At 64.8% G+C, this 22,734-nt stretch overlaps 2 protein-coding genes across 3 annotated transcripts; one reads left to right on the forward strand and one right to left on the reverse strand.

The window, feature by feature from the left end:
• Positions 1 to 802: 802 nt before the first annotated feature.
• RASAL1 (RAS protein activator like 1) lies at positions 803 to 10,521 on the forward strand. 2 transcript variants are annotated; one of them, XM_055700820.1, is made up of 21 exons: positions 803 to 1,305; positions 2,881 to 2,937; positions 3,028 to 3,141; positions 3,238 to 3,299; positions 3,388 to 3,517; positions 4,333 to 4,414; positions 4,524 to 4,661; positions 4,910 to 4,998; positions 5,095 to 5,212; positions 5,304 to 5,457; positions 5,663 to 5,727; positions 5,866 to 5,978; positions 6,169 to 6,361; positions 6,443 to 6,580; positions 7,117 to 7,261; positions 7,503 to 7,678; positions 7,767 to 7,904; positions 8,456 to 8,591; positions 8,682 to 8,802; positions 8,898 to 8,962; positions 10,206 to 10,521. In XM_055700820.1, the coding sequence occupies exons 1-21, from the start codon at positions 1,241 to 1,243 to the stop codon at positions 10,346 to 10,348; spliced, it is 2,442 nt and encodes an 813-aa protein (XP_055556795.1). In that variant the 5' UTR covers positions 803 to 1,240; the 3' UTR covers positions 10,349 to 10,521. The 2 variants fall into 2 exon arrangements, with proteins under 2 accessions (XP_055556795.1, XP_055556796.1); XM_055700821.1 differs by lacking the exons at positions 803 to 1,305; positions 3,238 to 3,299.
• On the reverse strand, positions 10,471 to 21,175 carry DTX1 (deltex E3 ubiquitin ligase 1). Its single transcript, XM_055700822.1, has 10 exons — positions 21,084 to 21,175; positions 19,141 to 19,899; positions 15,271 to 15,931; positions 12,898 to 12,959; positions 12,576 to 12,737; positions 12,250 to 12,311; positions 11,904 to 12,062; positions 11,620 to 11,781; positions 11,435 to 11,524; positions 10,471 to 11,042 (listed from the first exon to the last, which is right to left on the reverse strand). Exons 2-10 carry the CDS (start codon positions 19,397 to 19,399, stop codon positions 10,818 to 10,820), a joined length of 1,842 nt encoding a protein of 613 aa, XP_055556797.1. The 5' UTR covers positions 19,400 to 19,899; positions 21,084 to 21,175; the 3' UTR covers positions 10,471 to 10,817.
• Positions 21,176 to 22,734: the final 1,559 nt, after the last annotated feature.

Raw genomic sequence — 22,734 nt, forward strand, 5'->3', positions numbered from 1 at the left:
AAATGGTAACAACCCCCAGCAGCAACACCCCAAGGACTCAGCACCCATACAGTGACCCCCCCAGGGACCCAGCACCCACACAGTGACACCCCCCCAGCACTGACCCCCCGGGGGCACAGCACCCACAGCACTGACCCCTGAGGACACAACCCACATGGTGACACCCACCTCAGCAGGGTCATGCCCCCAGAGACCCAGCACCCACAGTGACCCCCCCGGCAGCAGCACCCCAAGGACCCTGCACCCACTCGGTGACACACACCCTGGCAATCCCTCCCGTGAGTCACTGCAGGAGACATCTGGCCAGCCCACCCCGCACCCCCCCAATTCACCAACCCTCCAGCCCCCCCAGTGCCTCCTGCTATGCCTGGCAGTGGGAGGGCTGCACACCAGCAGTGCAGTGGGGACCGGGGGGACCGCATCCCCCTCTGTCCCCCCCTGGCTCAGGGTCCCAGTGCAGAGAAGCCGGGGGGCGGGGGGAACTGGGGGGGCGTTGCAGTGCTGCACCTGCAGGCACCCTGGGATCTGCTGGAGTCTCCCTGATCCAGCTCACCCAGAGGCACCCCAGGTGGGGGCAAGGTCCCGTGGGGGTCTTGGGCACCACTGTGCCAGCAGCCCCCCAGGCAGGCTGCTTCCTTCACCTCTGCCCACCCCAAGGCCAAATCTCACCCCAGGCTCCCCATGGCACCCACCGCCGCTTTGGGGTACAGGCAGAGCCCCCCAGCCTGGGGACAGTTTCTTGTGCCACTCAGCATGATAGGACAGAAGCTGCCCCCCGAACCCCACCCCACCCCCCCCCGGAGCCAACAGCCTGCAATGGTCCTGTGCCTCAGTTTCCCCATCGCTAGTGGGGGGGGGGGCTTTGCCCACGCTGGCAGTTCTTGGTACACAGGGGGACCCCCACAGTCAGTTCCCGGTGAGTGGCAACCTGTGGCTGCCAGCACGGTGCCGGTGGGCCGGTGGGCACAAGGCCAGCCCACCCGAGCTCGCCCACCGCCGCATCCCTGCGCGCTCCGGCTCACTTGCTCTCGCCCGCTGCTCCGGCGCAGGTGGGGAGCGAAGCAGCGAGAAAAACAACCGAGAAGAGGAAAAAGGAAGAAGCGACGACGAGAAGCAGTGGAGGAGGAGGAGGAGGCCGGTGCTGGCAGCCCCACCGGCGGCGGGGGGAGCTCAGGGCACCCCGGGGGCACCCGTTGTGGCCCCCCATGGACTCCTAGGTGCCCGTCCGAAGTTCGCCGGCATGGCCAAAACCACCTTACTGCACTGCCGGGTGGTGGAGGGGAAGGACCTGCCTGCCAAGGACGTGTGAGTGGCTCAGGGGGGGTCTCGGTCCCCCAGTTTCCCCCAGCCCCTGACCCTGGGAGATGTGGCGGGGGCGTGCTGGGAGCTCTGGGTGCTCTGCTCTCGGTACAGTTTTGGGGGTCCCTGGTTGCACCCATGCTAGCAGGGACCCATGGCTCCAAAGGGGGGGTCTGTGGGTGGCAGGGGACTGCCAGCCCCCTCAGCTTTCCCCTTCCCCTTCCCCACCAGAGGTGTATGAGCCCCCCAACCACTTGAGCATCCCTTTGCTGCCCCCCAGCAGGGTGGGCACAGGGTATCCCCCCAGGGCTAGGCGTAGGACTGGGGGGACACTGCCCCCTGCACCCCCACAAACCTGTTGGCCATCCGTGCTCTTTGGGAGAGGGGGGGGGCTGAGAAGACGAGGGGGCAGGAGACCCTCTGCCTGCTCCTGCCCCATGGCTATGCCTCAGCAGAGCTGGCAGCCAAGGGCTCCTCCGGATGTGCCAGCCTGGCACCGCTGGCCGCTCCCAGGGCAGGGCAGCCGGGAGCAGCTGTGGGCAGCGGGGCCTCCTTGCCTCAGTTTCCTCACCCAGTAAGGGGTCATGACCCTGTGCTGGGTGCCCTACTCGGGGGGTCTGGGCACAGCAGGGTGATCCAGACCCACCAGCACAAGGATGAGGTGCCCAGCACCATTCCCAGCCCCCCAAACCCAGCTTGGGGCCATCCCGGCTCAGGGTGACTCACTCGTGGCCGGGCTCTGGAGGGGTTGGGTGCTGTCAGACCCACAGCGTGGTGCCAAGGTTTGCCTGCCCGTCCCTGCCAGACCAGCCGGGCCATGGGCTTTGCTCTGCTGGCTGGCGCTGAGATAGCCCTGGGGACTAACAAAGCCATTCCTTAGCCAGCGTGCCACATCGCCTGCTGTGCCCACCAGCCGCAGCCAACACCTTCCTGTCCCCCAGCCCATGGCTGGCACGGAGGCTGGAGTCACCTCCCTTGCTCCACTTTGGATCTGGCTTCTTACTGAAGCACCTCGTACCATCCCCTGCCTCCAGCAGCTGGGGATTTGGGGTTCCAGCATCGCCCCGGCCATGCTGCCGCCCTGGGGCTGGCACCCCTCGGTACTGGTCCAGCTGCCATAAACAAGTGGGGAAGGGGCTTTGCAGGCAGCAGATGGATCCCACCCTTGTCCCCTCCATCCCATCCTCCCACACAGAAGGGGTTAAGCCCAGGATGGGCCCTGGGCCAGCTGGGTGTCACCCTGACATTATGAGCTGCCACAGAAACTCTGCCTCAGCTGTGCTGCTGGAGAGACAGAGGTACCCATGGGTGGGGGGCATGGGAACAAAGGGCAACGGCTCATGGTGGCCCACAACAGGTCCCCCAGCTCAAGGAGCACGGGGAAAAGGTATTGTCCCCTATCCAGGTGTCAGCTGTGGGGATGGGCTGAGACTCATCTCACCCCCTGAGTCGGTGCTTCACTAGTGGGGTTTGAAGTGATGCTGGGACTGGGCCCCCTGAGCCCCCCCAGCAGCAGCCCCCAGGGATGGGTGGGATGCCTAGGTTGGGCACTGACCCCTTGAACCCACATCCCCTGCCCAGGTCCGGCTCCAGCGACCCCTACTGCGTGGTCAAGGTGGACAACGAGGTGGTAGCCAGGTATGGGGGACACCATGCCACCCCAGCGAGGGGATGCATAGGGACGGGTGCTGTCCCCATGGGTGCAACCACCTCTCCCATCACTGGCAGGACGGCCACGGTGTGGAAGAACCTGAACCCTTTTTGGGGCGAGGAATACACCCTGCACCTGCCCCGTGGCTTCCACAGCCTCACTGTCTACGTGCTGGATGAAGACACCATTGGGTAGGGGGGACAAATGGGGGTGTGGGTGGGCACCAGTGAGCCCCTGGAGGGGTGGCACTGGTGGCCTCAATGCATGCTGCGCCTCTGCCCTCACAGGCAGGATGATGTTATCGGCAAGGTCTCGCTCAGCCGCCAGCAGATCTCAGCTGAGCCGCGGGGTGAGTGGGGGGCAGAGAGTGGGGCTGGGTGGAAGGCAGTGGGGTCGGTTCTGGCATCACGGGGCACCCACCTTATTCCCCTTGGCAGGCATTGACAGCTGGCTCAGCCTGGTGCCCGTGGACCCTGACGAGGAGGTGCAGGGTGAGATCCACCTGGAGCTGCAGGTCCCTGAGCAGGGCCACCCACGGGTGCTGCGCTGCCACCTCATTGAGGCCAGGTAGGGGGACTGGTGGGGCACAATGAGGGTGCAACAACACTGGGGTCTTATTTTTGCTTGATGGGGTCTGGGCAGTGGGAGGAGGGGAGGGGATGGGCACAAGGGTGGCACAGGGCTCGTCCTCCCCTCTTGGCACCAGGAAGGGCCCTTGCTGTGTCCTGTTTGGGGACATCAATGTTGCCAACCCGCCTGTGATGATGCCATGGGGTCTCAGTGGGGGATGCACTGCCTTGGACACTGCCCAGGGGGACAAGGGGCAGAGCTGGGTGGCCCAGAGGGCCATGGGCTACCTGGTGTCAGTCTCCATCAGACCAGCCCACTCTGGCACCAGGTTTCTCCCCTTTGGCTTCAAAACCGGGGGAAACTGAGGCACCCCCCAGGCTGCCCCGCTGCTTCACCCTGATGTGTGTGCATGTGTGTCTGCATGTGTGTGCACATGTGCCCACACACACGCCAGACGGCAGGCTGCTGGCAGTGGAGCAGGCAGCAGAGGCAGCATCCCGCTGCCATGGCAACTGAAGCAGATACCAAGGAAACAGGATGGCCATGGGGACAGCCAGGAGGGACAGCAGAGCCCCCTCCCGCTGTGCCATTTGGCTCCCAGGGACCACAGGAGGAAAGGGTTTGGGGCAGGAGTGCTGAGGAATGGGGACCCACTCTCAGCAGCAGCCCCCTGGCATCTGCTGGCTGCCCCAAGGGTGGCCAGTGTGCCCAGGTGAGCTGGGGGAGAAGGGGGGCTTGGGGGTGCAGGGACCATGCTGGCGGAGATGGGCCCCCTGCCCACTGCACCCTTGCTGACCCCCACCTCCCCACAGGGACCTGGCCCCCCGGGACCTCTCGGGCACCTCGGACCCCTTTGCCCGCGTGTCGTGCTGTGGGCGTACATTGGAGACAGCCGTGAGTCAGGGTGCTGGGTGCTGAGACCCAGAGGCGTGCTGGGTGCTGGGACCCAGAGGCTTGGGCACCTCGTCCCCCCCCCATGGTCACTGGTCCCTGTTCCCAGCAGGTGATTAAGAAAACCCGTTTCCCACACTGGGACGAGGTACTCGAGTTCGAGCTGGCAGAGGGTGAGCCAGGGGAAGCTGTGCTGAGCGTGGAGGTGTGGGACTGGGACATCGTGGGCAAGAATGACTTCTTGGGACAGGTGAGGACCTCGGGGCACACTGGTGTGGGGCAGGGTCCTGGAGGCACCTCTGCACCCCTGTTACCTCCCCGTGCTTGGGGTCCAGGTGACTATGGGTCACGACCCACAGTGGTGGGGGCAGGGGCATGTGCACCCACTGAGCCTGGGGCAGTGCCACATCCAGACCCACTGCGTGTCCTGGGCTCTCCCGCAAGGAGGGTGCTGGTGCATGCCTCCCCTGTGCTCAGACCCTGCCTCCTGCCCCCCAGGTCGAGCTCCCCTTGGACACCATCTGCACAGGCCCCACCAAAGGCTGGTTCCAGCTTCTGCCCTTCCCCAGCACCACTGAGGACCACAGGTGAGTGCATGAGCAGCTCCCCAGGGTGGTTCCTCCATTCCGGCTGGGACGGAGCCAGGGTGCTGGATCCGGCTGAGCCCCCCCATGTCATTGTAGGCAGCAGCTGGGCACCCTACGGCTGGCGGTGCGGCTGGTGGAGGACAGGGTCCTGCCCCCCCACTACTACCAGCCCCTCATCCAACTCCTCACTGAGCCCATCCTCTGCCCTGGCCAGGTGGGTGCTGCGGGATGGGGCGACACGCAGGGCTGGCTGAGGATCACCCAGGTGCGGGGGCCTCACCATGCCCACCCTGCCTTCCCTACAGCACCCTGCCAGCACAGCCCTGACCATCCTGGAGGAGGTGACCTCAGGGGAGAGCCGCCAGGATGTGGCTACCAAGCTGGTGAAGATCTTCTTGGGGCAGGGGCTGGCTGTGCCCCTCCTGGACTATCTCACCACCCGTGAGCTGGCCAGGACTAGTAAGTGCCAGGGCCAGGGGCACCACCTGCATCCCTCAGCCAGGAAACTGGGCTGCCAGGGTCCCTCCAGGCCCCCATGGGGAGAAAAGTGGGGCCACCAAGGGGGAGGCAGGACAGGTGCCACATGTCCCCAGGGTTGGATGCACCAGGGACAGCTGGGGCATCACCCCGTGCCCACCTCTCCATGGACTCTGTGCTCTTCCAGCGGACCCCAACACCCTCTTCCGCTCCAACTCACTGGCCTCCAAGTCCATGGAGCAGTTCATGAAGGTGAGCAGGGGAGGGGACACCGGCTAGGTCCCTGCTGCATCCCCCTGTGATGGCACCAGGGCACAGAGCTGGGTTGTGTCCCAGCAGGGAATCTATGAACAGTCTAGAGATGCAAATGGTGACTTCCATCCCTTGCAGGTGGTGGGGCTGCCCTACCTGCACGAGGTCCTGAAGCCTGTGGTGAACCGTATCTTTGAGGAGAAGAAGTATGTGGAGCTGGACCCTGGCAAGATGGACCTGAGCCGCAGCAGGTGAGTGCGGGGGGGTGGCTTGGGGGGACATGGCACCTGGCACATCCAAGCCATCTCCATCCCCATGTCCCCTGCAGGAGGGGGTCACCTATTGCTGTTGAACCTGTGGGTCATCTTGATGGCTTTTGGCCAACAAGGGTGGCCCATTCCTGGGTATTGGGTGGCCCCTGACCTGGTGGTATCCCTGCAGGAGGATCTCACTCAAGGGGTCCCTTTCGGAGGTGCAGGTGCGAGAGAGCAGCCTGGAGCTGCTGAAGGGCTACCTGGGGGACATCGTTGATGCCATTGTGGGCTCGGTGGAGAAATGTCCCCTCCTCATGAGGGTGGCCTTCAAGCAGCTCCGCAGGCGCGTGGAGGAGCGGTTCCCCTTGGCACAGCATGAGGTGGGGCATGCGGCAGGGCCAGCACTGGGGGTCTGCACGCTGCTGGGACCACCACCCTGAGCTGTCCTTGTCCCCGGCCAGGAGGTGCAGTACTTCTCCATCAGTGGGTTTCTCTTCCTCCGCTTCTTTGCTCCTGCTGTCCTCACCCCAAAGCTCTTCAGCCTCCGGGAGCAGCACGCAGACCCTCGCACTGGCCGCACGCTCCTACTGCTTGCCAAGGTGCAGGGAACCTGGAGAGGGACAGGGATCCCAGGGAGGGATGGGGACCTGGGGAAGAATGGGGGCACCATGGAGGGACGGGGACCTTGAGAAGGGATGGGGACCCTGGGGGGGAATGAGGAACTCAAGGAGGGCTGGGGAGCCCAGGGAGGGATGGGGACCCAGGAGAAGGATGGAGACTCCAGAGACGAGACAAGAACCCAGGAGATGGATGGGGACCACAAGGAATGATGGGGACCCCAAAAAAGGTAGAGCCACTCCTGTCACCATGCCACGTGCCACAGGCTGGCTCCTTCCCATGCTGCTTGAGGCCAGCCCTGCCCATCACCAGGCCATGCCACCACCTGCCGGGCACAGCACAGGAGCCAACCTGGGGCAGCAGTTATGCCCCATCACCCACCAGCTGCTCCACTTTTCCACTTTCCTCCCCAATTCCCAAGCCCACGGGGTTCAGGGGAGCAGCCGGAGGGGTTCAGGGGAGCAGCCTTCCATGCCAGGGGGGTACAGCACTGTGAGCTCTTCCCTGCACGGGTCAGGCGCTGCAGAGCATTGGCAACCTGGGGCTGCAGCTGGGGCAGGGCAAGGAGCCATGGATGGCCCCGCTGCATGCCATCCTGCTGCCCGGTGTCACCCGTGTCAAAGCCTTCCTGGACAGCCTGGTCACAGTGGAGAGCACCGAGGGTGAGTGGGGACACGGGGGCCACTACTGGTGCTGGGTCCAGCTATGCCAGCACCTGATACCAGGGGATGGCATCATCGCTGCTGTCCCCCACATCCTGGGAGCATCCCCGGGGAGGGGGATGCACTCACTGCCATGTGGATGCTGCCAGGATGGCTGGGGATGGGCATCCTCCAGCTGGGGGAGGTGGTGGCACTTGGGGTGATGCTGCTGCTTCCCTGTCTGGCTGTGCCATGGCCACAGTGGGTGAGGGGCCAGTGCCACCAGCACTTTTCCGTCCCTCGGCCACCATCAAAGAGGGGTACCTGCACACCCGCACGGCGGGGGGGGCCACCCTGCTGCCCCACTTCGCCTTCAAGAAGAGGTACTTCTGGCTCAGCACCGAGGCCCTGACCTACTCCAAGTCCCCCAAGTGGCAGGTGGGTGCCTGCGACCCCCACCCTGTCTGGGGTGCCCCAGGGGGACAACATGTGGGTGCAGTGAGACATGGTGTTTTGGGGTCCCCAGGTGCGTTGCTCCATCCCTGTGCCACAGATGCGGGCGGTGGAGCTGGTGGATGAGAGCACCTTCCAGCACCCTCACGTCATGCAGATCGTGGCGCAGGATGCTGCTGGGCAGCTTCACACCACCTATATCCAGTGCAAGGTGGGTGCCCCCCCACCCTGGGAGCCCCCTCCCTGGCAGCCATGGGGACAATGGAAATGGTCCTGGTCCCAAATCCATCTATGCTCAGGCACGAGCTGTACTGGGAACACTGGGGTACCCAGCCCTGACTGTACTGATGTCCAGGGGTTATCGGGGCCCTGGCTATACTGGGGAAATGGGGGTAGCCTAACCTGACTGTACTGGGGTCATGGAGGTACCAGCTCTGGTATATTGGGATCAGTGGGGTATCCAGCCATATCTGTACTGAAGTCTCTGAGGTACCAGCTCTATTAGCACTGGGGTCACTGGGGTACCCTGGCTCCCACGGTGCCACCTCCCCACCAGATCCTACCTGTGCAGCTTTGCCATCAAAATGTCACTCCCCGTCACCTGGTCCTGGTGCCCACCACCATCCCCGATGCCCACCCCTACCCAGGACCCCGTTAGCATCACCTATGCCCACCTCCACCCTCCTCCTCCCACTGGCAGTGCCCAGCACAGGGTGCCCATGGGTGCCAGCGGGGTGCCACCCTCCCTCCCTGTCCCCGCAGAGCGTCCAGGAGCTGTGGCAGTGGCTCTGGGCAGTGCGGCAGGCCAGCAGCACCAACGAGGCCATGCTGCCCACCTGCCACCCGGGCACATTCCGTGCTGGCCGCTGGACCTGCTGCCTGCAGCCTACCTGCACCGGTAAGGCTGGTGGGCAGCCCGGGGCAGGGGGTCCCCTGGAAAGGGGGTGTGGGGGTCCCCTGGTACCCCCACTGTGGCTGTCTTTGGCAGCGCCAGGGTGCAGCCGGACCCACAGCACCGTGGTGCTGAGCGAGTGGAGTGACCCCCTGGACCCCACGGCAGCAGCGCAGACCCTCTACAGGCACCTCCGGCAGGCGGGGGCCCGGCTGCGGTGAGGCGAGGGGGGCTGGCCCACGGCACGAGGGTCCCAGGCCCCTGGGTGCTGGCGGGCAGGGTGGGAGCGTGCTGAGGGTCACTCTCCTGCAGGGCGGCAGGGGCTGAGGGTCCCGAGGGCAGCGCAGTGTCCGAGCCCCCCTGCTCAGGGCAGGCAGGTATGGGCAGCCCTGCTGAGGGGGGTGATGGAGACCCTGCACCCCAGGGTACTGTCGGGGGTGGTCCCTGGGTGGGCGGCTGGCACACATGGGCACACGCAAGCACACACTGGTGCACGCTTGCACACGCATGCAGATGCGTGCACACACCTGCATGCAGTTGCACACACTCGCTCATGAATGCACACACATGTACACCCGCATGTGCACACGGCGATGTACGTGCTTGCACACGCTTGCACACGCATGTACACGCTTGTACATCCCCACACACATCACCTACCCACAGACAGTGCTCTCCGCTGGCTCCCTCCACCAGGGGACAGCAAACACACATGGCCACGGACACGAGGCCACAGGGACACCCAGTCACAGGGACACCCGGACACATGGCCACAGGGACACACAGCCATAAGGGACACATGGACACAGGGCCACAGGGACACCTGGACACAGGGACACACAGCCATAAGGGACACATGGACACAGGGCCACAGGGACACCTGGACACAGGGACACACAGCCATAGGGACACATGGACACAGGGACACCTGGACACAGGGACACACAGCCATAAGGGACACATGGACACAGGGCCACAGGGACACCTGGACACAGGGACACACAGCCATAGGGACACATGGACACAGGGACACCTGGACACAGGGACACAGGTCTGGCTGATGCCCACGCTCCTGAACGTGGCCCACACTTGGATATGCACCCACGGGTGCGCACTGGTGCACAGACAGGTGCATGCGTGGGTACACCCGCACCCCCCACATACAGTGGCATGCACACAGGCGCATGCAGCACCCCTGGAGTACACCCCAGCATCCGCCACACACCCCCCTGTACACCCACACCCCCCATGAACACCCCCCAGCCCCACACACCCACCACCCCCATGCACACCCCCCACGCACGCACGCATACACACAGTGTTGCCTGCCTGTGTCCGTGGGGCACTGGGGGGGCACATGGGTGGGGGGCAGTGGGATGGGCCAGGATGGGGGGACGGGTGGGATGGGGAGGCCTGGGGGAACAGGGTGGGACATAGTGGGGTGATCGGGGAGTGCCTGTCAGGGGTGGGTGCTGGGGGGGTTGCTGGGGGGTGGGTGGCTGGCAAGCGGGTACCACAGGTGGGTGCTGGGGATGGATGCCAGGGGGGTGCTGGGGTGGATGCTGAGGGGGAATGCAGTGGGGCTGCTGGGCACAGTGCTGACCCTGCTGGGGGTCGCAGGTGGGCCCATCACAGGGCAGCTGCAGGCGGTGCTGCGGGACCTGGACATCGCCCACGACATCTTTGCTCGTCGCAATGGAGCCCCAGGGCCACCCCCGAGCCCCCCCCGGGCCCCAACACCCCCCCTAGCACCCACCACTTGAACCGCAGCAATTGGGAGACTGAAACCACCCTCACCAACACCCCACTGCAGGATTGATCCTGCAGCAATGCCACCCAGCACCCCAGGAGGGAGGTGCAGGGACCCAAGTGGGGGCACAAAGGGGACACTGGCCCGGCGCAGGGTGTATTTGGTAACACAGAGATGTACACATGGCACCAGCTGGATGCGGCTCTGTGGGGCAGCGGCAGGTGGCACGGGTGGCACGGGCGGCTGACGCGCAAAGAGGCCACGGGTGGAAAAAGACAAGCACCAGCCCACGATGCTAACGCCACAAGAGCGGGGCGAACCAGGACAGGGGGGGACACAGGGACACGTGGCACCGGGTGGCCCAGGATGGGGGATGAGCCCACCCAGCAGGGCTGCGGCATCAGCAGCGAAGCGGTGCAGGCGGCAGTGGCACAGGTGGGACATGGGGGTGAGGGGATGGTGGGGAGCCCCTCACCCTTGCCTCAGTCCTTCAGGGTGGCTTCAGAGACACCCTGGGCCAGCAATTCGGCCAGGACGTTGTCCAGGTAGTTGGGGTCGGGGTAGCCGTGGCCTGTCAGGTTGGACCCAAACTCGGTCTTATGGTGGATCTCGTTCCATACCACCGTGTCTGACTCCCCCGTGGTGTTGGAGGTGCCGATGGTGAAGATGAGCCGCCGGTCCCACGCCACGATCAGCAGCTTCAGCACCTGCATGGGCAGGCATGGCCATCGCTCACCCACCTTGCACCCTTAGCCCTCCTCCCGCCCGGCACGGCCCCCAGCACCCCAGGGTGCAGGATTCAGCCCCAGCACGATGCCTGCACAGTGCCCTCACTGTGGCACACCCCAGCCCTCCGTGGTGCCACCCTCATCCTCTCTGTTCCTTGCCATCCCATCCTTTCCCATTTTATCCCATCCCATCTCTTCCCACCCCATCCTTTCTCTTCCCACCTCATCCTTTCTCTTCCCACCCCATCCCATCCCTTCTTTTCCCACCCCATCCCAGTCTATCCCTTCCCATTCTATCCCATCCCATCTCTTTCCAACCCATCCTGTCTCTTCCTACCGCATCCCACCCCGGTGCCATCCGGGATTCTCACCTTCCTGCCCTTCTCGTTGTCCGGCAGGTAGCAGTGCCGCGGGAAGCCACGTGCTGTGAACTTCTTGCCAGGATTGGGGTGCTCTGGGCCCTGGGGGGGGGACGACAATGGTGTGAGCAGGTGGCACAGGGTGTGGGCACCCAGCCCAGCAGGGGTCCCAGGGGTGGCGAGTGCATGTTCCTCACCTGAATGCCGGTGGGGATGTCATAGACAATCCGGATGGTTTTGGAGTCAGTGTAACCCGGGAGGGAGTGGGGGATGAGGTGAAACTCCATCTTCCCGGGGGGCTGTGTGCCCGTCTTCTCCCCGTAAATGGCCTTGCAGGTGGGACACTGCAGGCTGCCATCCTGCGCGGGCACCCGGGTGAGCATCAGGGATGGCACCTACACCACAGCACCCACCCACAGGGATGGGTGACCGTGGCGAGGGTGTCCCCGCCAATGTCCCTCCCAGGGGGATCACGGCTCACCTTGTTGCCATTGTTGTACATGGCCAGGAGGCAGAGGAGGTGGTACATGTGCCCACACTTGCCCAGCTTGCCCACCAGCTCCGGCTTGATGCCCCTGTGGCTGAGGACGCCCTCATAGCCGGAGGAGGTGACCAGCCGCTCCATGCAGATAGTGCAGTCCTGCCAGGCACAGGTCGACAGGCATCAGTGTCCAGGTGGGATGGGGACATCACCCGCAGCTCCCTGCCCATCACAGGGTCTACCCATCCCCTGCCCATGCCTCTCCCCATGCCAAAGCTCCGCAAACCTCCAGTGGCCCCGGGGCGAGTGCATGCCCAAGCTGCAGTGCCCAGGGATGCCCACTCACCTCGTCCGGGGGGTTCTTCACCTTCTGGATGTAGCGGCGCACCACGTCCTCGGGGGTCTTGCCTGCCATGGGCAGAGGGGAAGATGCCATCAGAGCCTGCCCGCTGTGCCCTGAACCTCCTGCCATCCCTGCCACCAGGATGGGGACAGCATGAGGAGGGGGTGCTAGCATGTGGCATGGAGGACCCATGGGCATCACCCCAAAACCCTTGGGCAAACCCCTTGAGGGTCCCACCCCTGTGGGCAGCAGCAGCACCCATGCCTCAGTTTCTCCTCCGCAGGGGCTGGCATGGCCAGGGACACACAGGGACGCTGGTGGCTCCTTACTCTTTTTGAGATGCTTCTTTTTAGTTTTCCTGCAGATGCCATTGACACCGGGCACAGGTTTGATGTCACTCTTGCTGACGGGCGGTGGGTGCAGGATGGGCTTAGGAGCACGGGTCAGGCAGACGGGCAGCCCAGCAGCACACATGAGGATGCCTGTCATCCCTGCATGGGGGGAGAGGTGCTGTCTGTCCGTACATCAGATGTCCGCCCGTCCTTCCCACCGCCATAGCCATGCCTCAGCCCTGTGCCCTGCCCCTTCTGCTCCCCAGCCTCACGATGTCACCCTGCAGTGACAGCCGGCCAGTGGCTGGACCACCCTTACCTGCGAGGGCGGGATGGACAGGGCCAGTGCCATTCAGGTTCTTGACCGGGAGGGCTGGCACCCTGCATGGAGAGGGGAGGGGAAGGGGGTCAGCCAGGTTGTCAGGGCTGTCACTGTCCCCTCCACACATGGCATGTCTTCAGGGCACCGTCCTCCCCATGGGACATAGGACAGGGTGTCCCCTTGCCAGCCCTGGGGGGTTGCTGTCCCATCTCATGGGGCTGTCACCTAGTGTCCAGTTGTCCACCCCTGGGGACCCAATGGCACTGGGCACATCACGTCCTTCTTGTCCCAGGGTGGGTGCCTCCTCAAGATGTCCCGATGGTGATGCCCCATGTCCCACATCCCCGGTAGGTACCTGCACCTCACCTGCTCACCCATCACCCTGGCCATCACTCCCATGCCCCAAGGGGACCCCCACCCTTCAAGGGCTGCCAGCCCCAAGACCCCCGAGGCGATGACGGTGCCTGCCTGCCTGCTCACCCCCGCTGACCCAGGGCACATCCTGTGTGTGCACCCATGTGTGCACCTGTGGCTGGGTGTGCACCCGTGTGTGCACAGCACCAAGTGGGCACCCATGTGTGCAAGGCTGGGGGTGCAGCTGGCAGGGTGCAGCCAGGCGTGGGTGGGAGCTGGGGGGCTGTGTGCTGGTGTGTGTATGGATGTGGCTGTGCCCGCGGGTGCGGTGGATGGATGGAGGGATGGACAGAGGGAGGGAGGAAGGAAGGGAGGGATGGACAGAGGGAGGGAGGTAGAGAGGGGCAGAGAGATGGATAAATGGATGGACAGACAGATGTGTGGCTGGGGAAGTGTATGATGGGTGGATGGGTGGAAGGAAGGAAGGAAGGGAAGAAGGAAGGAATGGGGCACGCACTGGGATGAAGGACAAGCAAGAAAGCCCAGCAGAGGAGCACTGCATAGCACCCGAGTGCTCTCCCGCCCCAGGGGTCTGCCCCAGCTCAGCAGCCTGGACAGAAGCCCCCCCCCCCCAGCAGTGTCATCCCCCTCCCTGATCCCGAAAGCCCTCCACGCACACAACCCTCATGGTGATGAGTTTGGCAGTGCTCAGCACCACACGAGCTGGGGCCTCCCATTCCTGAAGCTGCCTGTACCTACAGCCAAGGCCGGAGCAGTGGTGGAGGGCCCAACCCCCAGCCAGAGTCTTCCTGGCTCCCTCCTACCTGTCCATGGGGATGCGTGGATGGGACCTACGTGCTGGGATGGGTGCAGTGATGGGGATGGGGACTGGGACTGCTTGGCCCCGTGCCTGGCACGGAAGCGAAAGCATCACGTCAACAGGGGAAGGAAACGTGACAGGACCTGCCGGGGGCTCAGTGAACCTGCCTTCCCCCCCACCCCCCACCTCCCAGCCCCAGCTGGGGCCACTCTGCCTGCCCCCACATCCCCACCCCAGGGCCAGATCCTGCCCCCATGGCAGGGAGCTGGGAGGGATGGGACAGGCTCTCTCCTCATCCCCCGGGACAGCTTGCAGTAGACTGTGGTGCTTGCTCCCTTCTGGGGGGGCTCTGACCAGACACTTTGGAGGGGGAATCCGGGCTGGTTCCCACCCAAGTGAGTGGCACTAGGGCATTCCCACACCGGCAGGCTGCCAGCCGTGCCATCACAGCCTGCTTGGCAGGTGGGATGGAGGGCCATGGCTGCTCCTGCTTGCCCTGCCTGCCCCTCAGCTGGTGACAGCCTGGTGTCGAGAGCCCCAAGGGGTCACCAGGATGACCCACCAAGGGGTACAGCCATGGGCATGGGGGTGCTGGGGCAGGGACACCCACTGGGACACCCCACTAGGGGTCTGCTCGCCCACCCACATCTCCCTGGCAAGTTATACCTATCCATGTAAGGGATAGTGGGGCTGAGCTCCCCGTGACTGTGTCCTCCCCAGAGACCTGCCTGGTGGCACTGGGCCACCAGCCAAGGCCATACACCCCACAGTGGCCAGCAGGGACTGATGACCCCTAGGACCAGGCACTCCATCTCCTCCAGCTGGCATGGCACAGCATGTTATGGCACGGCACAGTATGGCACGGCACAGCACAGCATGGCATGCACACTGCACGGATCACCACAGCCCCTCTGCAGAGGCAGGGATCCAGGGGACCATCTAGGACAAGCCAGCTGCTGGGGCTGTCCCTCCTGCCACCATGTCCCCAGGGTGGGGAGCCTAGGGCTGCAGGTGACACAGTGCCAGAAAGGCTGGGGCTGCTTGTGCAAGGTGACATCAGGGAACAAGGCACCTCCACCTCCCCTTTCCCCCTGCTCCGCATGCCCATCCCTGCACCTGCCTCACCGGGCATCCACGCAGCTCGGTGACACCACAGCCACCCCCTTCCCCAGGCCACTCGCCCCCAGCCAGCTTACCCCGGGGGGACAGTGGCACGGGCACTGAGTCCAGCCCCCCGCTGCGTGCCAGGCCGGTTGAGGTTGTTGAGCCCGGGCAGCGGCGTCCCGCTGGGCACACTCTGGCTGGGGGCAAACGCCCCACTGGGCACCCGCAGCCCCTCGCCCTTGGCCGTGCCACCTGCCACCGCTGCCGTCCCTGTCCCTGCTGGCCACAGAGCTGCCCCAGCAAAGGTGCTGCTCTGACGGACGGCACCCGGGTAGAGCTTGCGGCGCTGGGAAGCCAGGATGGCGTTGGAGGCGGCGCGGGTGCTGTTGACCAGCAGGCACTGTGGGCAGGAGCAGGGTGTCCCCGTGCTGGCGCCCACTGGCCACGACTGCGACTTGGGGATGGAGCCCATGGTGAGGGGATATGCCAGGTCCATACGACGCCGGAGCCGGCGCTTGCGTTGGGTTTGCCGGTTCATTTGGGACATGCTGCTGAAGTAGATGAGGTAGCAGAAGCCCAGGGAGGAGAGGTCCAGCCAGGGGTGCTGCTTCTCATAGGCGTTCTGGATGGTGATGCAGATGTCCATGTCGTAGGGCGTCCAGGAGCTGTTGTCGTTCTCCCACTCCCACACGATGCCCTTCCCTGGGGCTGAGGATGGGTCGTAGAAGTTCCTCCGTACAGGGCGCATGGTCCCTGGGGAGACAGGGAGGGGTGAGCACCCACAGGGCTCCAGCACCCAGGGGTGCCAGCAGAGGGACCCATGACTGCACACGTGCGTCCAGTTCCCAGCCCGGCACCCTGCAGGGATGGGGGTGCAGAGGCACCTTGGTGTACAAGCAGCCAGACCTGCCCTCCACAAGGCACCCCAGGGTGCAGGAGGGGTGATGGCCACCACACTCCAACAGGCAGAACTTGCCTCCCCTCCGCCAAGCCACGGCAGCCACGCTGTGCGATGGATCGATCAGCGTGTCTGCAGGGCTGCGCCTTCCCCGGAGACTCGTGAGGCTCAACAACCCTCCATCAGCAGAGCCAGCTTGGCTGCCGGCTGGGCTGCCAGCAGTCAGGATCACAGCCCTGGCCACCATGGGAAGGGCGATGCTGCTCAGGCCCCAGCACCTTTTTCCATCCCTCTGGTCCAGGCCCATCCCCACCCTCCCTGGCCAGGGTCCCCTCACCATCCCTGGGGTGCAGGGAGCATTTCCCAGTCAGGAGGGGTTTCCTGACAGCTGCTGTTGCTCTGGCCAGCACTGGCAGTCACAGGAGCAAGGCGTTGTCCCCCATGCACGGCCAAATCCTGTCCCCTCACTGCTTGTTTGTGACCGAGTTGCATGCTACAGCTGCCTCTGAAGCGCCATGGTGTGGGGGAAGCATCGTAGCCCCTTCCTTGAGCCGCAGCCCCAGCAGTCCCCCAGCGGCACGGTGCATTGGTGCTTTTCTATCCCCTTGCCAGCACCGTTTGCCCAGCCCGATTAACGACGCTAATTAATGGTCATTAATCATCAGCTGCATCAGGCAGCAGAGCCTGGCCCCAGCTGCCAGCTCGTGCTGAGGCAGCTCTGCCGAGGGCCCCACGGGAGGGAGGCAGGGAGGCTTCTCACCCTGCTCCAGCAGCCTATGCAGAACCGCTCATTCCTGCTGCCCGCTCCTGCCCCCATCCCAAATCCCACTGCCAGCTCCCATCCACATCCCACTGCCCACTCACATACACCTCCCGCTCACGTCTATGCCCTGCATCCCACTTGTGTTAACATCTGTGCTTGCTTCCTTGTGTCCACATCCCCCATCCTGCTGCCCACTCATGCCCACATCCTGCATCCCGCTCACATCCATGTCATGCACCCACCGGTCCTTGCATCTGCATCCCACATCCCACTGGTCCTTGCATCTGCATCCCGCATCCCACTGCCCGCTCACATCCACATCCCGCTGCCCGCTCACATCCACTTCCCGCATCCCGCTGCCACAGAGCAGAGCAGAGGAGGATGAGAGGAGGACACCCAGCCCATGCATGTGGGCACACACAGCTCTGGGTCCCCAAGGGCCACCAACTGCCCCCAGTCCTACAGCCCCTGACGCCGCCACCAGCTGTGCCAGAGCCACAGGGCTGAGCCAGCATCCCCAGGGCCACCGGGAGGGGACACACGTCCCCGCTGCTTGGAACAGGGTCACCTTGTTTCACACTGTCGTCATTTTGGCTTGGGCTTCTCCCTCCCTAGGCACAGCGCAGACCAAGCACCCCCTCACCCCCCACCTCCTGCCCACCCTCCCTGTGTCCCCATGCTACAGTGGGCACCACGAATGCCCTCAACCTGAAGGACCCTCCTGTCCCCAAGCACCACAGGACTCCAAAGATATGTGACAGCCTCCAAACCCAGCTGTCCCCAGGCCTCATCCAAGGGCAGAGATGATGCATGGAGGTGGATACAGGGATGGGGCACATGGAGACGACCATGTCGAGGATGATCTATAGGATGGAGCCAAAGCAATGGCCACATCTCCTGTGACATCCCTGGGGATGGTGAGGTCCTTCTCTCAGCATCCCTGCCCCCAAACTGCTGGCACAGGGACCATGGTGCCCAGGGACATCCCAGGAAGAGCCATTTTGCTCCTGGCAAAGACATGTCACCCCCAAACCCACCACGGGCAGGTGTTCCGCAGGAGCACCCGGACCATGGCCATGAAATGCAATGCCAGGTGCTGTCATTGAACGGATCCTGGCCAAAGCTGCCAGGAGCTGTCATGGGGACAACCAGGCTGTTCTGTGGCACCCACAGCCCTGAGTCAGCATGGCCACTGGCACAACCCTACTGGGTCTCGCTGACTCAGGGCTGCAGGTGCCAAGATGCCCCTTGCCAAGTCTGTGACCAGCTGGAGACCAATTTGGAGCCAGGCATGATGGCAGAGGCAGGGTGGCAGGTCCCTGGCTTGGTCCCTATCTCAGTCCCCAGCCCATCACAGGAGCCACATCTGCACACAGGGTCATTCACTATTGCTGGTGACTGGGATCGATGGCAGGGGAGGCACGGCCACGGGGATCTTTCTCTGAGGTGGCCCCTGTGTGTCCCCAGGCAAGTCTAGGGGAGGCTGGCGGTGTCACTCAGTGTGTGGCAGGTCCCCTGCCTGCTCTGTCTGGCCTGGGACCGGACCCTGCCCTTGGCAGCCCATGCTTCCTGACAGGCAGGGATGCAGGGACAGCCAGGAGAGCACCTGAACTGGTGAGTCCCTCGTGGCACAGCCAGCATGCACCAGTTTAATGGGTCACACTGCAACGGGGACACATTTAATGGGGTCTGGGCTCAGTGCCGGCACGGGACCAGCTTTGATTTCCCCTGAGAACATGTGGCCTGGATGTGTGCCGCAGCACAGTGCCATTGGCAGGCAGGTACTAACAGCCACAGCTGCATGGCTGCATCCAGCCCAGTACCCACCACAGCTCCCAGTGCCCAAACTGGGGCCTCCCCAGTTCCTTGGGGACCTCAGATGGAGCAGCTTTGTGGGGCAGACAGGTGATCAGTGACGCACCCCCCACCACAGCACCCCACTGCGGGTAAGAGGGGATGGAGGGACTCTGGGACACATCCCTCCAAGGCAGGGGTCCATGGTAGAGGGGAAAGTGGGGATGGGTCCATGGGGGGAGTAGAGCCCAGCACGGTGAGGGAAGGGCAGAAGGAACAGGAGGGACAGATGGATGGAGAGGAGGGTGTGTGCACTGGGGTGGAGGGACAGATGGGTGGATGGATGGATGGATGGATGGATGGATGGATGCAGGAATGAAGTGACAGGCCAGTAAGTAGAGATACACTGGGAGGGAGGGAGGGAGGAACGGTGAATGGGTAGAGGGATGGAAGGATGGATGGGTGGATGGATCGGTAGATGTTACCGGCTCAGCACCAGCGCCTTACCTGTGTCCTGCCGGAACTGGTGCATAGACTGGAGGTCAATGATGTAGGGTGCCAGCTGGACATCGACCTGGCCCAGCACCACGCTGCCACGGGCATCCTCCTTCAGCACGTTCTCGATGTGGTGGCAGACAGCGGCCGAGTAGGGCCGCCAGCGTCCATGCTCGTTCAGCCACTCCCACACCACCACACGGGCCAGGTTTTGGGGGGGGAAGCCCAGGCCACTGGAGGCCAGCATGGCCCCTGAGCCCTGCCGTGCCATACTGGGGGGATGGTGGCTTAGCCCCGCACCATGTCCTGGCACAGGGATGTGGGGCTCACCCAGAGCCTTTCCAAATCCTTCTCCCGGCTCCTGCCAGCTGTGGGCTCCCGAGCTCAGCAGAGGAAACACTGCGGGGCTCTGCAGAGGTGGGTGCTGCCAGCCAGGTCCCCAGGCTTTCTGGTCCCGCTCTCCTGGGGCCACCAGGCTGGGCTGGGGCCATCCATCACCCAGCACGTCTTCCTTGGCCCTTCCTCCTCCTCCCCACAGTGCTGGCAAGGCTCAGGCTCCAAAAAACCACCGGGATCCCCCTGGTCTGCATCAGCTTATGGGTAGCTGGTGGCTGTGGATGATGCTGGGGACACACAGCCACGGTGCTGTCCCCAGGACACCCCCTCCTCCTCTTCCTCTTTGTGTCCTGCTGCTCAGCCTACGTCCTCGATGGCTCCACAGATGTCCCCACCACCCAGCACATCACCAGTGGCAAATGAGGGGGGTGTCACCTGCAAAACAGGGCCACAGCACTGGTCACCCCGGGTACTGCTAGGTAGGTGGCAGCTGGGGGACTGTCCCCATCACCCCTGTGGAGCTGGCGGGCGGCGAGGCTGCTGTGCCCGCAGCCCTGGTAGCGTGGGCTGCTTGCCAGCCCCAGCCGGCTGCTGGCCTTCAACGTGACAGCAGGGACAAGGGGGACGGGGGGGACAGGTGACCCTGCTCACAGCCCTGGGGGGCTGGCAGGGGCCCTGCAAGACTGGGGAGCCCCATCTCTCCCTGCCCAGGCAGCCTGGGTGCTGGGGAGCCCCGCAGCCCCCCGGAGCCCGCTCCAGCCGCCACTGATTTATGATCTGCACTGCAGGCATCAGGCTGGGGGTGATCCTGGGCCATCCGCCCTGGCCCCCCGCTCCCCAGCCTGCGCCCTCACCCACCCACAGCAGCCCCCAGCCCCACGGGGGTGGGTGGGGGGCCAGGGGGAGGTTTTGCTGCACAGCTGCTGTAGACAGACAGAGGCACGGATACGGCCCGGCACACACAGACACACTGACACAGAGACGCACGCACGGGCACACACACAGCTGGTGACACAGACAGACAGTGGGACCCAGATGGACAGACAGACACAGGGACCCCCAACAGCGCAGCCCCCCCGGGGATGCCCAGGCACGGACTGCCACAGGCGTGTACACGCGCACCCTCACACCTCCACACGCGTGTGCACCCTCGCGCCCAGCCAGCACCCGCCGTGACCCCGCGCTCCACTGCACTGGAGGGACCCTCACCCCAACCCCAACCCCCCCGCGCCCCCCACGGGACCGGGCTGTGGGGACAAGCCACGATGCCAGCCCCCCCACCCCAGGCCCGGCTGCTCGTGGAGTAAGGGGAGGGGGGGGTGGGCTGGTGGTGGTAAGTCCAGGCCTGGCCCCCGGTGCCCGGTTCCCCCCGTGCCCAACAGCCCCCAGCCCCCGGTGTGCGATACCCCCCGTGCACGGCCGCCCCCAGCCCCCCTGGTGCACGGCAGCCCCCGGTGGACGGTTCCCCCCGTCCCCGGCGCATAGTAACCCCCAGCCCCCCGGTGCACGGTGCCTGCCCCCCCCCGGTGCACGGTCCCGCCGCCGCCCCCCCGGAGCCGGTACCCCCCGCCCCGCCATGGCCGCCACCGCCCGGCATCGCCCGCGCCCCGCGCCGCTACCTCCGGCAGCTGCAGCCGCAGCGGGACCCGCAGCCGCACCGGGAGCAGCGGCGGCGGCGGCGGCGGGCGCGGGGCCGGGCGGCGGCAGCGCTCCGCCAGCGCCAGGCAGCCACGGGCACCGGCGGCGGCGCGCACGGCAGCGCGGGCACCCGCACCGGGCACCCGCACCGGGACCGGGCATCCGCACCGGGGACACGCGTGGTGGACCGGGCATCTTCACCGGGGACACGCACCGGGGACCGGAGACGCGCACTGGGGACATGTATGGGACCGGGCATCCGTATCAGGGACCTGTAGCAGGAGGGGGCACCCACACCGGGGCCGGGCATCTTCACCGGGGACATGCGTGGGGGACTGGGCATCTGCACTGGGGCCGGGCACCCACACCGGGGCCGGGCACCCACACCGGGGACACACACAGGGGCCTGGGCACCCACGCTGGGGACACATAGGGGACTGGACATCCATACTGAGGCTGGGCACCCACACCAGGGCTGGGCACCCACACCAGGGACACACACCAGAGCCAGGCACCCACACCGGGGACACGCACCCACACTGGGGACACACACCGGAGCTGGGCACCCACACTGGTGCTGGGCACCCACACTGGGGACACACACCGGAGCTGGGCACCCACACTGGTGCTGGGCACCCACACTGGGGACACACACCAGGGCTGGGCACCCACACTAGGGACGCACACAGGGGCCTGGGCACCCACACCAGGGACCCACATCCGTTGTGGGTTCCTGGCCTGGAACCATGTGCACCAGCCACACATACACCCGCATCTGCAGTGGGCACAAGGACAGGACCCCCACCCACACTGGGGACCCCCACCCTCAGCAGGGACCCCCACCAATGCTGGGCACCCATCACCCACACCAGGCAGTGGCACCCACAGGTGGCCCAGCCCTGGGGCACAGGCACACAGGGGTGTCAGAGCGGCGTCCCCCTTAGGGCATGTGGCTCTCACAGCCCCATGGGGACAATGAGTCACAGGGGGTGGCAGGAGGCCCTGAGCCATGGGGACACCCCAGTTTCTGCCACACTTGGCTCCCATTGCCACCCCCTTGGCTTGGGGACTAGCAGCTCTGCCTGCCTAGGGACAGATCTGGGGACAGGAGGGATCACGGAGTGATAGATCTGTGGGCAGATCTGGGGACAGAGGGGTTGTCACTCTGCTTGTACCATGGAGGGACAGATCTGGGGACAGCAGGGCTGTCACTTGGGTTCTGCCCGTGGAGTGATAGATCTGTGGGCAGATCTGGGGGTGGAGGGGTTGTTACTATGGCTCTGCCATGGAGGGACAGATCTGGGGACAGAAGGGCTGTCACCCTGACTGTGCCATGGAGGGACAGATCTGGGGACAGAGGGGCTGTCACTCTGGCTGTGCCCATAGGGGGACAGGTTTGGGGTGGAGGGTTTTTTACTCCAGCCATACCCACGGGGTGGTCAGATTTGGGGAGAGAGGGGTTGCCACTGTGGCAATGCCCATGGAGGGACAGACTGGGGACAGATCTGGGGACCGAGGGGTTGTCACTCTGGCTGTGCCCATGGGGGGACAGATCTGGGGACAGGTTTGGGGTGGAGGGTTTTTTACTCCAGCTGAATCCATGGGGAGGGCAGATTTGGGGAGAGAGGAGTT

Source organism: Falco cherrug, chromosome 1 (assembly GCF_023634085.1).
Source record: "Falco cherrug isolate bFalChe1 chromosome 1, bFalChe1.pri, whole genome shotgun sequence".
In the NCBI taxonomy this organism is placed as follows: domain Eukaryota; kingdom Metazoa; phylum Chordata; class Aves; order Falconiformes; family Falconidae; genus Falco; species Falco cherrug.

Excerpts from the sequence above, each read along its gene's own strand:
- RASAL1 (XM_055700820.1), top strand. The coding sequence starts at position 1,241 with ATGGCCAAAACCACCTTACTGCACTGCCGGGTGGTGGAGGGGAAGGAC. Across the intron at positions 4,662-4,909 it reads AGAATGACTTCTTGGGACAG|GTCGAGCTCCCCTTGGACAC; the intron begins GTGAGGACCTCG and ends CCTGCCCCCCAG. Across the intron at positions 8,803-8,897 it reads CAGGCGGGGGCCCGGCTGCG|GGCGGCAGGGGCTGAGGGTC; the intron begins GTGAGGCGAGGG and ends ACTCTCCTGCAG.
- DTX1 (XM_055700822.1), bottom strand. The coding sequence starts at position 19,399 with ATGGCACGGCAGGGCTCAGGGGCCATGCTGGCCTCCAGTGGCCTGGGC. Across the intron at positions 12,738-12,897 it reads TGTCCATCCCGCCCTCGCAG|GGATGACAGGCATCCTCATG; the intron begins GTAAGGGTGGTC and ends CCCCCCATGCAG. Across the intron at positions 12,063-12,249 it reads TGAAGAACCCCCCGGACGAG|GACTGCACTATCTGCATGGA; the intron begins GTGAGTGGGCAT and ends TGTGCCTGGCAG.